This window comes from Cynoglossus semilaevis, chromosome 14, assembly GCF_000523025.1.
Source record: "Cynoglossus semilaevis isolate Cse_v1.0 chromosome 14, Cse_v1.0, whole genome shotgun sequence".
Classification (NCBI taxonomy): Eukaryota; Metazoa; Chordata; class Actinopteri; order Pleuronectiformes; family Cynoglossidae; genus Cynoglossus; species Cynoglossus semilaevis.
In genome coordinates this window covers 15,096,655-15,109,607 of record NC_024320.1, presented here as the reverse complement: position 1 = coordinate 15,109,607, position 12,953 = coordinate 15,096,655, and the positions used below count along the sequence as shown (strand labels likewise).

Here is a 12,953-nt window from a genome sequence, read left to right as displayed (position 1 = left end):
CAGCGTGTAGAAATATTACAATAAAAAAAGAATGACGGTATTAATAACTGTGACTATTATTATTATTATTATTATTATTATTATTATTATTATTATTATTATAAAACAATCAGCAGCAACCAGCTGTGACATACGTATAGCTCTGTTGGTGTGTCTTGTTGTGTGTGTGTGTGTTGATGTCTCTTCTGCACTTTGACACAAAATGCATTTGTGGAAAAGCAGCTTTTAGCCACAGAACACACCAGAGATTGATTGACTTATTGAGTTTTATGCATTACTGTTTGGACATTCATGCCTGAGTGTGCGTGCGTGTATGTGCGTGTGTGTGCGTGTGTGTGTGAGAGTAAGATGCTGCATTATGCATCATTATGGAGTGTCATGAACGGATGTCACTGCCTCTTGCTGATAATGGATGACTGTTACACTGCGCACTTGAAGACACAAACACACACAAAAACACAAATGTGCACAGTAACAGTACACTGCATGCATTGGCACAAATACGACAACACGTAAAAACACACGCGGTAACACAGCCGGTATTTCCTGAGATATGTATTTTTCTTTCACTGGTGTATGTTGGAGGTATGACGCTGTAGTCACTGTGTCCTGCCGGCATCACTGCAGTGGAGCTGAGACAGACATGAGATTGTCTGGATATATCTGGATGAGCAGGTTATTTAGTTGACATATATGGAGCAACAAGTACATGTGTTGTCTGTAATCCAACGTCCATGTGCGGCTGTGTCTGCAGACAGAGCCAGGAGTGGAGTGTGACGTTAGCATTAATGAAGTATATTTTATGTTTCGCATTGGATAACACTGTAGACCACATGTATGAAGCATATGCGTATTTTAAATTTACGAAATTGTAAAATGCAATCTTCACACTTCAGGCATTCCATATTCACGATCTGCTTTTATTGCATGAACCCCATGTTAACTGCGTAGTGAGAATGTGTTCTGAGGAGAAACCTGCCTCAGACAGTGGATGTACTCTGGGCTTGACATAGAGCAGGAAGATAAATGGGCCAGAAGTGTCCGAATTAAATAAAAAGGTGAACGTGACCATGTGGTTAAATTTCCTACATCCCATTTATTTAATGGTGCTGCAGGTCGGATGAATTTTAGGAAGGTACATCAACATTTTTGGAAGTCGGGCTTGTATCATATATTCAATATGTATGTACATTTAATCTAATGTCACTGGATGCAACTTTATATAAAGAAAGACCCAAAGGTTACGTGTTAATTAAAAAATTCAGCATTGTTTCTATAGTAGAATTGTGTTTGTTTTTTGTGGACTATAAGCTCCAGTTTCTTACTTCTGCAGTTGCCCGTAGTGTGCGTGTCTGTCTGAAGGCACACTGTGTTTGTGATATGAAAATAGACTTGCCTTATTCTCCTGATTTGCGTAGAAGCTGGCCATGCTTCCCTTGAATATGACCTGCATGACATATTTTTATTTTTATATCTGCTGTAGTTAATCTTTTTCTTTTAAGCGTCAGTTTTTGATGTGGTTCTCCTAAACACTGGCCCTCAGTCAGGTCCTGTGACACCGTGCACGGTCCCTACACCTGACTCTCACTGAAAACAGTTCAGCCGGAGATTCAAGCCACTTGTCAAAAACGATTCCTGATGAAAATCTCCTTCTGCCTTCTCTCCTTTTCTGCACCATAAGGTGGTGGCTCTGGGCGAAATCCCTGACGGCACCTTGGTAACAGTTATGGCGGGAAATGATGAGAATTATTCGGCAGAGCTGCGGAACGCCACAGCCGCCATCAAGAGCCAAGTGGCCAGATTCAACGACCTGCGCTTTGTCGGCCGCAGTGGAAGAGGTGAACACTCGTTTTAATATAAAATTGTCTACTGGACAAACCCACCACCAGAAATAATAACGGGCAAAAAATTCAAAAGTCAGTCTGTTTACCATTCTCTGGTCCACACTGTCTAATTCTCTGATTCTATGGGATGAGCCTGACCTTTTTAAACAGCAATGAGGTATGAACTGCAGGAAGGCCAGTCAGACTCCACGTCTGCTTTGCCATTTTTGTAATTTGTGCAGTAAAAAAAGGTCCATGGATCCAATACAATTAATGGTAACTCTGAATATACAGATCCACACCTGCCATCACAGACACTTGTTTTTTTTTTTTTCTCATTTCTTTTCTTTTTTAAGCTTTGCCATATAAATCATAACATCTATTTAATCCAACAAGATTGTGGTTAAAAAAACACAAAATTCTTCTTCTGTCATTTTGCCTTTTATATTACGCTTTAGGTTCAAAGCCAAACCTTTTGAACCACATTTCTGAGGTGGCCAAACTTCTGGATTTAACATTTGTACAAATCCTGCTTAACATTGGATCAAATTTGACAACTGTGTTATACACGATAGAGCGTAGATGAATTAGGGGAAGTACATGTGAATAATAACAGTATCCCAGTGTTCACGGACACAGTACACCACAGTTACTCTCAGTCAGTTGCAGGCAAATGTCCAAACTTATCTATTTAAAACACCAGTCCTGTGTACACAAACTGTACACACACTCACGAATGCACACAGACACACACATGCGCACACACACACACACACACACACAGTATATGTGTGCTGTGTATTCACAAACAACACATGCTCCCAGGGCTGAATGTCACGCAGGACTAGCTGTCAATATGTTTAATTTTGTTTTTTAAACACCCTGCCTTACTTGAAAATTAGACTAGAATATGAATAATGGGTGTACAGTGAAATTCAAATAAGTTGTGGGAATATGTTACCATGCAAATGTTCTAGCTCAGAGAACAATGGGCGTCCACGCATCTCCCGTAATCGTATTTTAAGATGAGAAAAAAGGGTTCCAAGACTTGTTTTACTGCAGTGCACATTGTACATACATATACACACACACACACACGCACACACACACATATATATATATATATGTGTGTATATATATATATATGTGTGTATATATGTGTGTGTGTGTGTATATATATATATCTATATATATATATATACACACACATATACATACATACATATATTTGGGTACCACTGCTCTATCACATTATTATTATAGGATGCAATACATGTAGAACGGATAAACTGCTGGTTCTGCTGTAACTTATCATAGTGGTAAAGCCATGAGCCACATCAGCTCACATGTGTGGCAGAGATTTTCAAAATTTTGACTGTCATTAAACCCTCATGTGGGAAGTGGTTAGTCCTGCTTTCCTGAAGGCAGTGAGTGGTTTCGTGGTTTGACTGGTGGTTTTTCTGTGTGTGTGTGTGTCTGCGTGCGACCGGGAGGAGTCAAAGTCCTGTGACGGTTTTCAATCCCACGACTGATTCAATGTCCCTATTTCACACACAAATATTGTGTTTTAGCAGCCACTGTTAATCCAAACAGTGTACAGCAGGGGAGAAGTCAGAGGAACTCCTGGCGTCACTGGCATATTGTGGGTCTGCAGCCAACTGTCTCCATGTGGTTCAGCCTGCAGTGGTGGTCTGCAATTGTATGCGTGTATACGTGTACAGCAAGTGTAGTGTTGAATGAGTAGTACTTCCAGTGCTACGGACAGGCCACTCACCATCTTATACACACAAACTTTCATCCAGAATACAGCCAACTGTTGGGTTGCTCAGCCTGATCTGTTTCACAGAAATGTGTTGTAAATGAAAAAAGTCATTATCTATTATCTCAAAAACGACTAAATTCCCCGAATGACACTTGCAGCTGTCATTTCCTGCAACACAGCAGTGTCAGAGTTAGTGCGCAGGAGACCATTTGTGAGCATGACGTTAACAAGATGAAATATAAGTGTCATTTCTTCCAAGCAACAGGGTGACCATATAAAGTCACCCTGTTGTCACCCGTTTTTTTAATCTATTCTTTTTTTAAGAATAATTGTGAATTATTTTGAGAAATAAATCAGATTACATTTTCTAACCCACTGGAGAGTAAACCTACACTGTATGTCCAATAATCCCAATGCTAATCTATTTTTTGTTTTTGTTTTTTTTTCACTGTCAATACTCACTTTGTCATTTACACATACTGTAGAGAAAAAAGTTTTTTTTTCATTGAAGCACCTCAGGTTAAATAAAAAAAACATCGCTCAATAAAAATAGGTGTGAAACACTTACATCTGCCTGCTGTTCCGACAATAGAAGGGGAAAACAGTTGTATGAAGGAATGTAGATTAATATCAATAAATCATTCCCCTGCTTTACCACATTTGTTTTTTTTCCTTGCCTCTTAGGAAAGAGCTTCACTCTGACTATCACAGTGTTCACCAACCCCCCTCAAGTGGCCACCTACCAGAGAGCGATTAAAATTACAGTGGATGGTCCCAGAGAGCCCCGACGTAAGTTATTCTGCAGACTGCAGACAGTTTGAATTTTACTTCTTTATAATCCATTTTATGACAATGGAGTCCCACAGGGATCAAACGTAGGTCCCTTCTTGCTGTTCCAAGCATGGACCTCTCATCAACCTCTGTCTAACACCGTAGTCTTGAAAGCTACACCTTATTGGTACATTCTGAAAAAAAATATTTCTAACTCTGTGTCTCAGTTAACAACTTTAATTAAAATGATATTTAAAGTAATGTATGTGTTAAGCAGTTGAAGAGGCTAAGTCAAATCTGAATGACTCACTCAGGAACTTGATTGAGTAAGCAACTCTGAGTTCCTTTCGCAAAAACAGTATGATGAAACACATGGAGGCTGAGAGCACAGATTTTTTTTTCCCAAAGAAATGTATATGTTTCAAATAAATATAATATTATATTATAAATAATATAAATTGCACTGAAGTCAGCAGAACAAGAAGAGACACCAGGTGACGGTAAGAAAGGACGACTCTCTCGCCAGTTCAGCTCAGCTGTTAATAACTGTCACTCGTCTCAGGAGTCGCCCACACATACACACTCACATGCATACACACACACACACACATTCATGCAAACTTCCCCCATTGGGAGGAAGTGCCTGTAACTGGAGCTGAGTCTCGCAGCTTTGATGTGCAGCCAACATCACAGACAGAGTGACAGACCACCGCACACACTCACACTGCGTTGCCTGTGTGGCGCCCATCACCAAATTCACACAGACTCTGGCTGCTGTTTGTCTGAACATTATTCATAGTCACTGTTTTGCTTTGTGACTCTTGCATTGATCCTTGGATTATGTAATCAGATTACAGGCATGAAGTAATCTGCCAACAAAACGTCTCTGCGTGGCAAACCGTGTCTGTACTGAGTTTTTTGTTTTGGGAAAACCCTGATCAAAGGCATGATTGAGAGAACGTGCCAATGTGACTGCAGGTCATCGTCAAAAAATGGAGGAGGTCAAACCAGGCTCCCTGGCGTTCTCCGAGAGGCTAACAGAGCTGGAACAGCTGAGGCGGACTTCTATGAGACTGACGCCGCCTCACCATCATCACCATCAGCCCTCAGCCAGTGCTCGCCAAGCTGCGGCTCTCAACTCGGCCCCTTTCTCAAGTCCCACACACACTCAGATAACGGCTGGTAAGAGCCCTGAATTATGCCATTTGTTGTAAGAGAAAACACAAAACACATCGTAGGTAGAGATCCATCCAGAGACATATAGGTTCTATCCATCCATCTATCTATCTATCTATCTATCTATCTATCTATCTATCTATCTATCTATCTATCTATCTATCTATTTATCTATTTATCTAAGTTCAGATTCTTAAAAAAAATCCATTTTAACTTGGTTTTCAGCCAATTCTAAGCTTTTGAAATATATATATAGATATATATATATAGAGGTTGCCATTGGGGCTATACTACTTATATTTGACGCTTACTTTATGTTGGTTTTTTTCGAGGGCTAATATTTGACATTCCACTATTGGCTTAACTAGTTTAGTTTAGCCAACAAAATGTAAATTAATACACATTTATTGTTTTGAGCAACCCTGGGACTAACACAGTGATACAACTTTTTAATAACTGAGGTCATAGGCAATAATCCAAAACAAACTACCGTGGGCAAAAGACATCTGGTCTACAATGAAAACCCAGTTGGACGTAATAGTCCAGCTACAGATTCACTAAAATTTTACATCAGTCAACTGTATACCTTACCAGGGCACATTGTTACAATGTGTCCCATTTGTTTCCACAAGAAACATTTGGAGGCTGTTTCTTTTTTTTTAATGCCATAAATGTTCTCTTGGTAACCATGTTTACTGATCCTGTGCGAGGACCTTTAAACCCTAGTACATTATTTATTATTTAAGTTTTTTTTAATATTCACAGAGGTAATTCAATTACGTCGTAATTAGTGACATTAGCTCTTCAGCTACAGCAGTAATTGTAATTATTAAGAAACTCAGACATCTCTACCTTTAATGCCACATTATGTGAGGCTACCGGCCCTTCTTAGTTTCTGTTTCTCTTCTCTTTTTCTGAAAACCACGTCCATTCATCTTATGATTGTAATGTGTGGTGACATCAGACCACACTCCTGTTAGTGCTTCACCGGTGGTCTCGGTTATACACCATACCACCAAGCAGAGCTGTGCCTTTCTTCCCAAACTCCCAAACTGGTGCAGTCATCTTCTTCCTCTCTGTGGTTTTACTGAAATCTGTTGTGGTCTTTGCTGTGTCTTTGTGTGTGTGTGTTTGTTTGAACGAGAGTGTATTACTGTGGCACCACAGGATAGTATCTGTTCCTCTTTGGCCTCAGTGACGCTGTGACTTACGCATGGTGTTGTTGTGTTGCAGGGGAAAGAATTGAGTTTTCCTACACTGAACATGTGTGTGTGTCATTTAAGGAAGCAAAATTAGCTTCAGCTTTAAGGGGGAAATGAGAGTCAGCTGGCAGGAAGTGCTCCTGTGAACAAAAATGTGTATGACCAAATATATGTGTGTTTTGGTTTTACGGCGAGTACCTGTTTTGCTTGATAGCTCAGGGCTACATGTGCGTTCGTCGATTTTGACCCAAACACATGTTAATGCTATTGGTTTTTATATTACCACCAGACTGAAAACACTACTGTATGGACTGTTTGCTACTATTTCCAAATCAGCTAGTCATCCACTGCATGACTTCTGGCCCATATTAGTGCTCTCTGCCTGGGGAGAGGAGCCAGGATAGGAGGGGGCTTGGCACAGGGCCTGGCCTACCCCACCCACGAGCTGCATACACCACACACAGACACACACACATGCACGCACACTCGTGAGTGCTTGAGAGAGCTTTTGGCCAGACTTAAAAAGTCTTCGCTGGCGTCTTGGCTGCTGTGTACAATTTGCTTCCTCGTCTATCTTCACATACACATACATGCAAACACACACACATGCACGCACACTCGTCAGTGCTTGAGAGAGCTTTTGACAAGACTTAAAAAGTCTTCGTTGGCGTCTTGGCTGCTGTGTACAATTTGCTTCCTCGTCTATCTTCACATACACATACATGCAAACACACACACATGCACGCACACTCGTCAGTGCTTGAGAGAGCTTTTGGCAAGACTTAAAAAGTCTTCGTTGGCGTCTTGGCTGCTGTGTACAATTTGCTTCCTCGTCTATCTTCACATACACATACATGCAAACACACACACATGCATATACTCTTTTGTCTGAAGTCTGTGGATGATCAGTGCCATTTATTAGACTGTGGGGAAAAGCCTGGATTGAATGAAAGAACACACACACACACGCGAACACACAACTGAGTTCAGCCCCTTCATCTATCCACACCCCCACAAAAAGTTAATTACTTCCTCTCCTCCATCTCTTTCTTCTGTTTCGTTTACCCTCCTCATCTTGAGCCTTTATTCCTCCATATTACGTTTGAACTGATTAAAGCTGAGACATTAACCTTTGTATAATTCCCTTCATTTAGACTTGACTTCTTGCTGTCGTTTGAAATTCAGAGCTGCCACCATGGGGTCTTTTGAGCTTTATGATCAAAATCATGTTTCAATTTAAGCAAATTTATTGTTCCATAAAAACCTAAAAAAATCAGTACCTCCCAACAAAAAAACAAAACAAAAACTTTAGAGTGTTTTCACTTAAAACATGAAAAAACCACAAAACATTTTTGCCAACTAACAATCCTATCCATGTCTTTAGGAGGGATAGAAAATATTGGGAAAAAAAAGAAAACTAAATTTTTGTTTGAAGTAATTTCAAACCTTAACTTTTTTGCCATTTGTACTTGCAGAAGACATTCACATTTCAGCAATTAAAGCTAATTAAACACTGAATCAAGTTCCTGGAGCCTTGATGTGAATTGTATGACCCAGTAAACTAAAACTCATGTACAAATATTTCATGAGTAATTTGTTCTGATGAAAACTACTGCTGTGCTTTGAAAAGATCAATATTTAAGCTGCATTTCTCTCTCTTTCTCTAACTTAGATACAAGACAGATGCAGTCGTCTCCTTCCTGGTCTTATGACCAGTCGTATCCATACCTGGGCCAAATAACCACACCCTCTGTTCACTCCGCCAACCCTCTATCGCCAGGCCGGTCCTCACTCAGTGATCTCTCTTCACGGCTCACAGGTAACATACACAAAAAAATGACTTCCCTAGGGGGTGAATAACGAGGAGTCCAGCAGGGCTCACATGTCGTTCCTATCTTATTGATAGGATATCTTATATCACACATGAAATAAATTGAGTCGATAAACTTGATTATAATCCCTTGAACCCAATGCTCTCTCAGGTCCTGACCTCACAGCCTTCAGTGATCCCAGGATGACCTTGGAAAGATCTTTCACCTCTCTCCCCTCATTGTCTGACTCCCGCTTCCCCGATCCTCGTGTTCATTACTCTCCAACGGCGGCTGCCTTCACCTACGCTCCCTCCCACAACGCCGTTTCTAATGGTGCCCTTGGCTTAACTATGGCTACAGCCATGGCCAGCTCCCCAGCAGGGCGGTACCACACCTACCTACCTCCCCCATACCCTGCCAACACCCCCCACCAGGCTCAGAATGGGCCTTTCCAGTCCACTTCTTCACCGTACCACCTTTACTACTCCACTGCAGCAGGATCCTACCAGTTCTCCATGATGGCTGGAGGAGGAGCAGGAGGCAGCGGTAGTGACTCGCGCTCCCCACCAAGAATCCTGCCACCATGCACCAATGCTTCGACTGGCTCCTCACTCTTGCACCCTTCCTTACCGAGTCAGAATGAAGGAGTTGGGGTTGAGGTGGAGTCCAGTCACAGTAGCTCCCCTACAAACATGGCAGCTGCTGAGGCTGTGTGGAGGCCTTACTGAAACGGCCAATGTACTTCAGTAGGAAAATCTGAATCGTATCTAACACCCATAGAAATATGAACATAGGTCGCTCAGGCCCATCACAGAGATACACCATCATCCCCACATTGTGGTCCATGGGAGATTAAGATGTTATCAGTTTAACGTTATGACAGAACAAAGGGAACTCCTGTTTACTTTTAATGTCTTATTTTTTCTGGGACCAACGTTGTAGTGAGGTTGATGTGTGATTAGAGGCCAAAACGGCAACTATCAACATATATTTATGATGACAAGCTCTGGCCGGGTGACGACACACTTATGAAAAGAATGTCATCACTTGATCAGGTGCTAAATGGAGGAAACCTATGGTAAAACAGACTACTGGCTAACACTGAGAAGTTTCTATGAAATGAAGGACTGGAGCAGGGATGGACACAGAGAATAGTCCAAAAAATGTTTTTTTGGTTTAACACTGACACAGTGCATGTAGCAGCATCGGACTGATCCTTTTTAGCTTCATTTGTATATTAACATGACTTTATTCTCTTCAAATGTTGATATGAACAGATGGTTTCCTTTTCAAAAATATCGTGACCTGTTTTGTGTTTTTATTTTCACCATTAAAACAAACCTCAAAATCAAATAAATCAAGACTACAAATAATCTCTCAATACATGATAAACCTAATTTGACCTACGAGATATTTCCACAGTTATACACAGATAGGTTGGTTATGAGTTTCTGAAGCACGATCTGTAGTGTCTGCTCCCTTGTCTCTGATGTAGTTTTGTCCCCGAGTTTCACCCGTAGTGTTGAGCAGGTTTGTTTTGGAGTTTTTGCATTGATAGATTTATCAAAACAAGACTACTGTCATAATCTAAGAACACGTTTGGCCTTGTCACATTTACAACATGTGTGCTGTGTATTAGCTCACATTGTAAAATGATTATCAGCAGCACGATTATTAAAAGAACAAGGAGAAAACACTGAACTAAAAACGTGGCCTCAGTGAAGATAATAACAAACAAAAAAAGATTAATTATAAAATCCATGCCTGCTCAATAATTTTACTTAAAAAAATGGTAACCTACAATATCTGCCTGTTAGCCAAACCTTTTCTTTAAGGCTACTAAAGCTAGATTAAGGTTCATAAAACCACACTTCTTCTGTTTTGTTTTTTTCTTAAGTGGACACTGATGAGACTGGAATTTCAATTAAAATTTAAACAGATTGGCCAACATTCAAATGTCTAATGTTGGGCATATGTGGGAACTCGCATGTACTGTGTACATGATTGTTGTTGGTATGTTTTCTGAGCAACGTCACTCCAATGTGATTCATTTTCTGGTTAACGAACCAATGACTCATGAGATCACTGCACTGAGAAACTGTTACAGTAAAAGTTTTGTAATGTGTTAATTTATTCCCACAACACCATTTTGGTAGCATTGAGTGTGAGTGTGTGAGCGTGCATGTTGCTCATAATGGCAGTTAATTTGTGATCATTCGTTTTGTATATAGCTATGGCTGTAAATGACATCACTTTCTTATTATTTTTCTTTTTCATTCTGTGTCTTTTGTCCCTCACACACATAGAGTTATTTTAAAATTATTGACAGTGCACATTGGTTTTGTGATTTATATAAATATTCTTGTGCGAAAAATACTGTTGTTGTTGCGTGGTCACTACACACACACACATGATTTTGTTTCATTTGGTCCTAATACAACCAATAAGAATGACGCAGCTGTTTGCCAAGGAACAAAACAAAGTATAAGAAATAATCACCAATAAATCATAATTGATCTTTAATGTAACTACAAGTGATGGTGTCACAAAAAGCGTTCAATATTACCCTAGGACTCACAAGAAAAAAATATATACTTTTTTAGAAAGACCTGTTAAGAGAATACCTATTCCTAGAAGCTTAATGGAATTTTTGTAATTCTAATTCCAGACCATTTGTACACATTTAAATTGGACATTTGTCATTTTGTAGACATATAGGCTCTACCTTGCTAAAGTGCATACCATCAAATTGCTATCCTTTAAAAATACTTGGCACGTTGTGATGTGTAAAATAGTAGCAAATAGTAGTCAATATGTGCAGGGTGTTTGACAGTTGTTTCCCCTTTTTCTAATAAATACCTATTTTTATTTACTTTTGTGTTTATTGTCTTTGTTTATTTGTTTTATTACATTCAAAACTATTTGTATATTCAAATGGCATCTTTATAAAGTAAACCAATGTTTCCACAAATTTGGTTTTTGGTCTGATATTTCTTTTTGCTACATTATCAAAAAGAAATTTGCTCAAGTGTAACAACCCCTGGTTTTATTTCATTTATGTAAATTAAAAAAAATAATGAAATAAATCTTATCAGTTACGTACTAAATCTACTACCTATTAAGGTTTTTGTTGCTACTAAATCTAATATCTAAATATATTTCTTACGCCAGACTCTTTGTTGGTCTTTGCAGAATGTGTACTGCTTTAGCAGTGTGCTCTCCTGTAGGACAAGGTGAAAAGGTCCAATAACACAACACTGACATCTAGTGGTGAAACAGCATTTGGACGTATACGTCCGGTAACTTGACATAAAAAAGCACGTTGAACAAAAGAGGTAATCTAAGTTTTTGTATGGTTCAGATTCTTGGAATCCCTGTGATTTTGTTATCGCACAAATATCGCTCTTTTTTATGCTCAAGGACCTACCCCGCTCTTCTGTGCCTTTCAGCAACAGAGATGGAAATTGATTTCCAAACAGCAGCCATCACTGTTGGACCGCGCGTCAGGTGTGATTGATGACCAAAAGCGATGACACATGTGGGGGAAATTAACAGGGAGTCAGAATTTACATAATGTCCAATTAATCACTGTGACAGAGGAGGTGAGGGCGACCAGAGGAGGTCATGTCAGACTGGAGACGACTTGTTTATTTATTTTTATATAAATAAAAAAATAAAACCTGAGACTTATAAGGTGCTGTTCTTGTGAGTAAGGTCACACACAAATCCAATGTAAGCCTCTGTGTGTCACTTTCACATATATGTTGATCATCATAATATGCGCACTACATACCTACCGCTCTGTCTGCTTTTGCTAAAAGCTCCCTGCAACCGTCTAATCAAGAGCGTAATTTAAGTAAAACATCAGAGCAGTGGTTCTCTACTTTGCAAACAATTCCCTGCACTTTTGCAACCATCGATTTCTATTTCGTTATGAATACACGAACGGCAGTTTTAGCCACTGATGATTTGACTAATACAAACATTTACACACAGAGAATGTAGAACGTGGACAAAATGACAGAAATAACGTACCTGCGATCTTGTAATGTCTTCCAACTGTTCCTTATCGCAGATTGTCACAGGTTAAGTAGATTCAAGATTCAAGATTGATTCAAGATTGGGTTTATTTGTCATATGCACTTTCAACACATGGTCTACAATGCAATGAAATGCTTGGGATGGGGGGACCGTAGACTCGCTAGGGTAACATAGAACACACAGTGCTAGCAGCATGCGATACTACTACAGGGAATAAGGTAAGAAATAGAGGGAGAAAGGGGGAATAGAACAGTGCAGTGCAGGCAGTGCAGGAGTAGTGCGACACAAGATAAGGACATCTAAGTACAACACAGGTAAGAGCATTAACACACGGGGTAAGAACTTGTAGAAACACCGGGGCAAAACA

At 39.8% G+C, this 12,953-nt stretch overlaps 1 protein-coding gene across 4 annotated transcripts in view; it reads left to right on the top strand.

Annotated features, from left to right (window-relative positions):
* The window catches only part of runx1 (RUNX family transcription factor 1), a 29,041-nt gene extending 17,623 nt beyond the window's left edge, over positions 1 to 11,418 (top strand). For 2 of the 4 annotated variants that reach the window (XM_017038836.2, XM_008325279.3), the window contains exons 4-8: positions 1,682 to 1,838; positions 4,270 to 4,374; positions 5,335 to 5,538; positions 8,407 to 8,553; positions 8,717 to 11,418. In XM_017038836.2, the coding sequence (XP_016894325.1) occupies positions 1,682 to 1,838; positions 4,270 to 4,374; positions 5,335 to 5,538; positions 8,407 to 8,553; positions 8,717 to 9,273 (1,170 nt within the window). In that variant the 3' untranslated portion in view covers positions 9,274 to 11,418. The remainder of the gene's footprint in view (positions 1 to 1,681; positions 1,839 to 4,269; positions 4,375 to 5,334; positions 5,539 to 8,406; positions 8,554 to 8,716) is intronic. The other 2 variants (XM_025062377.1, XM_025062378.1) reach the window with 1 other exon arrangement.
* The last annotated feature ends 1,535 nt before the right edge of the window (positions 11,419 to 12,953 follow it).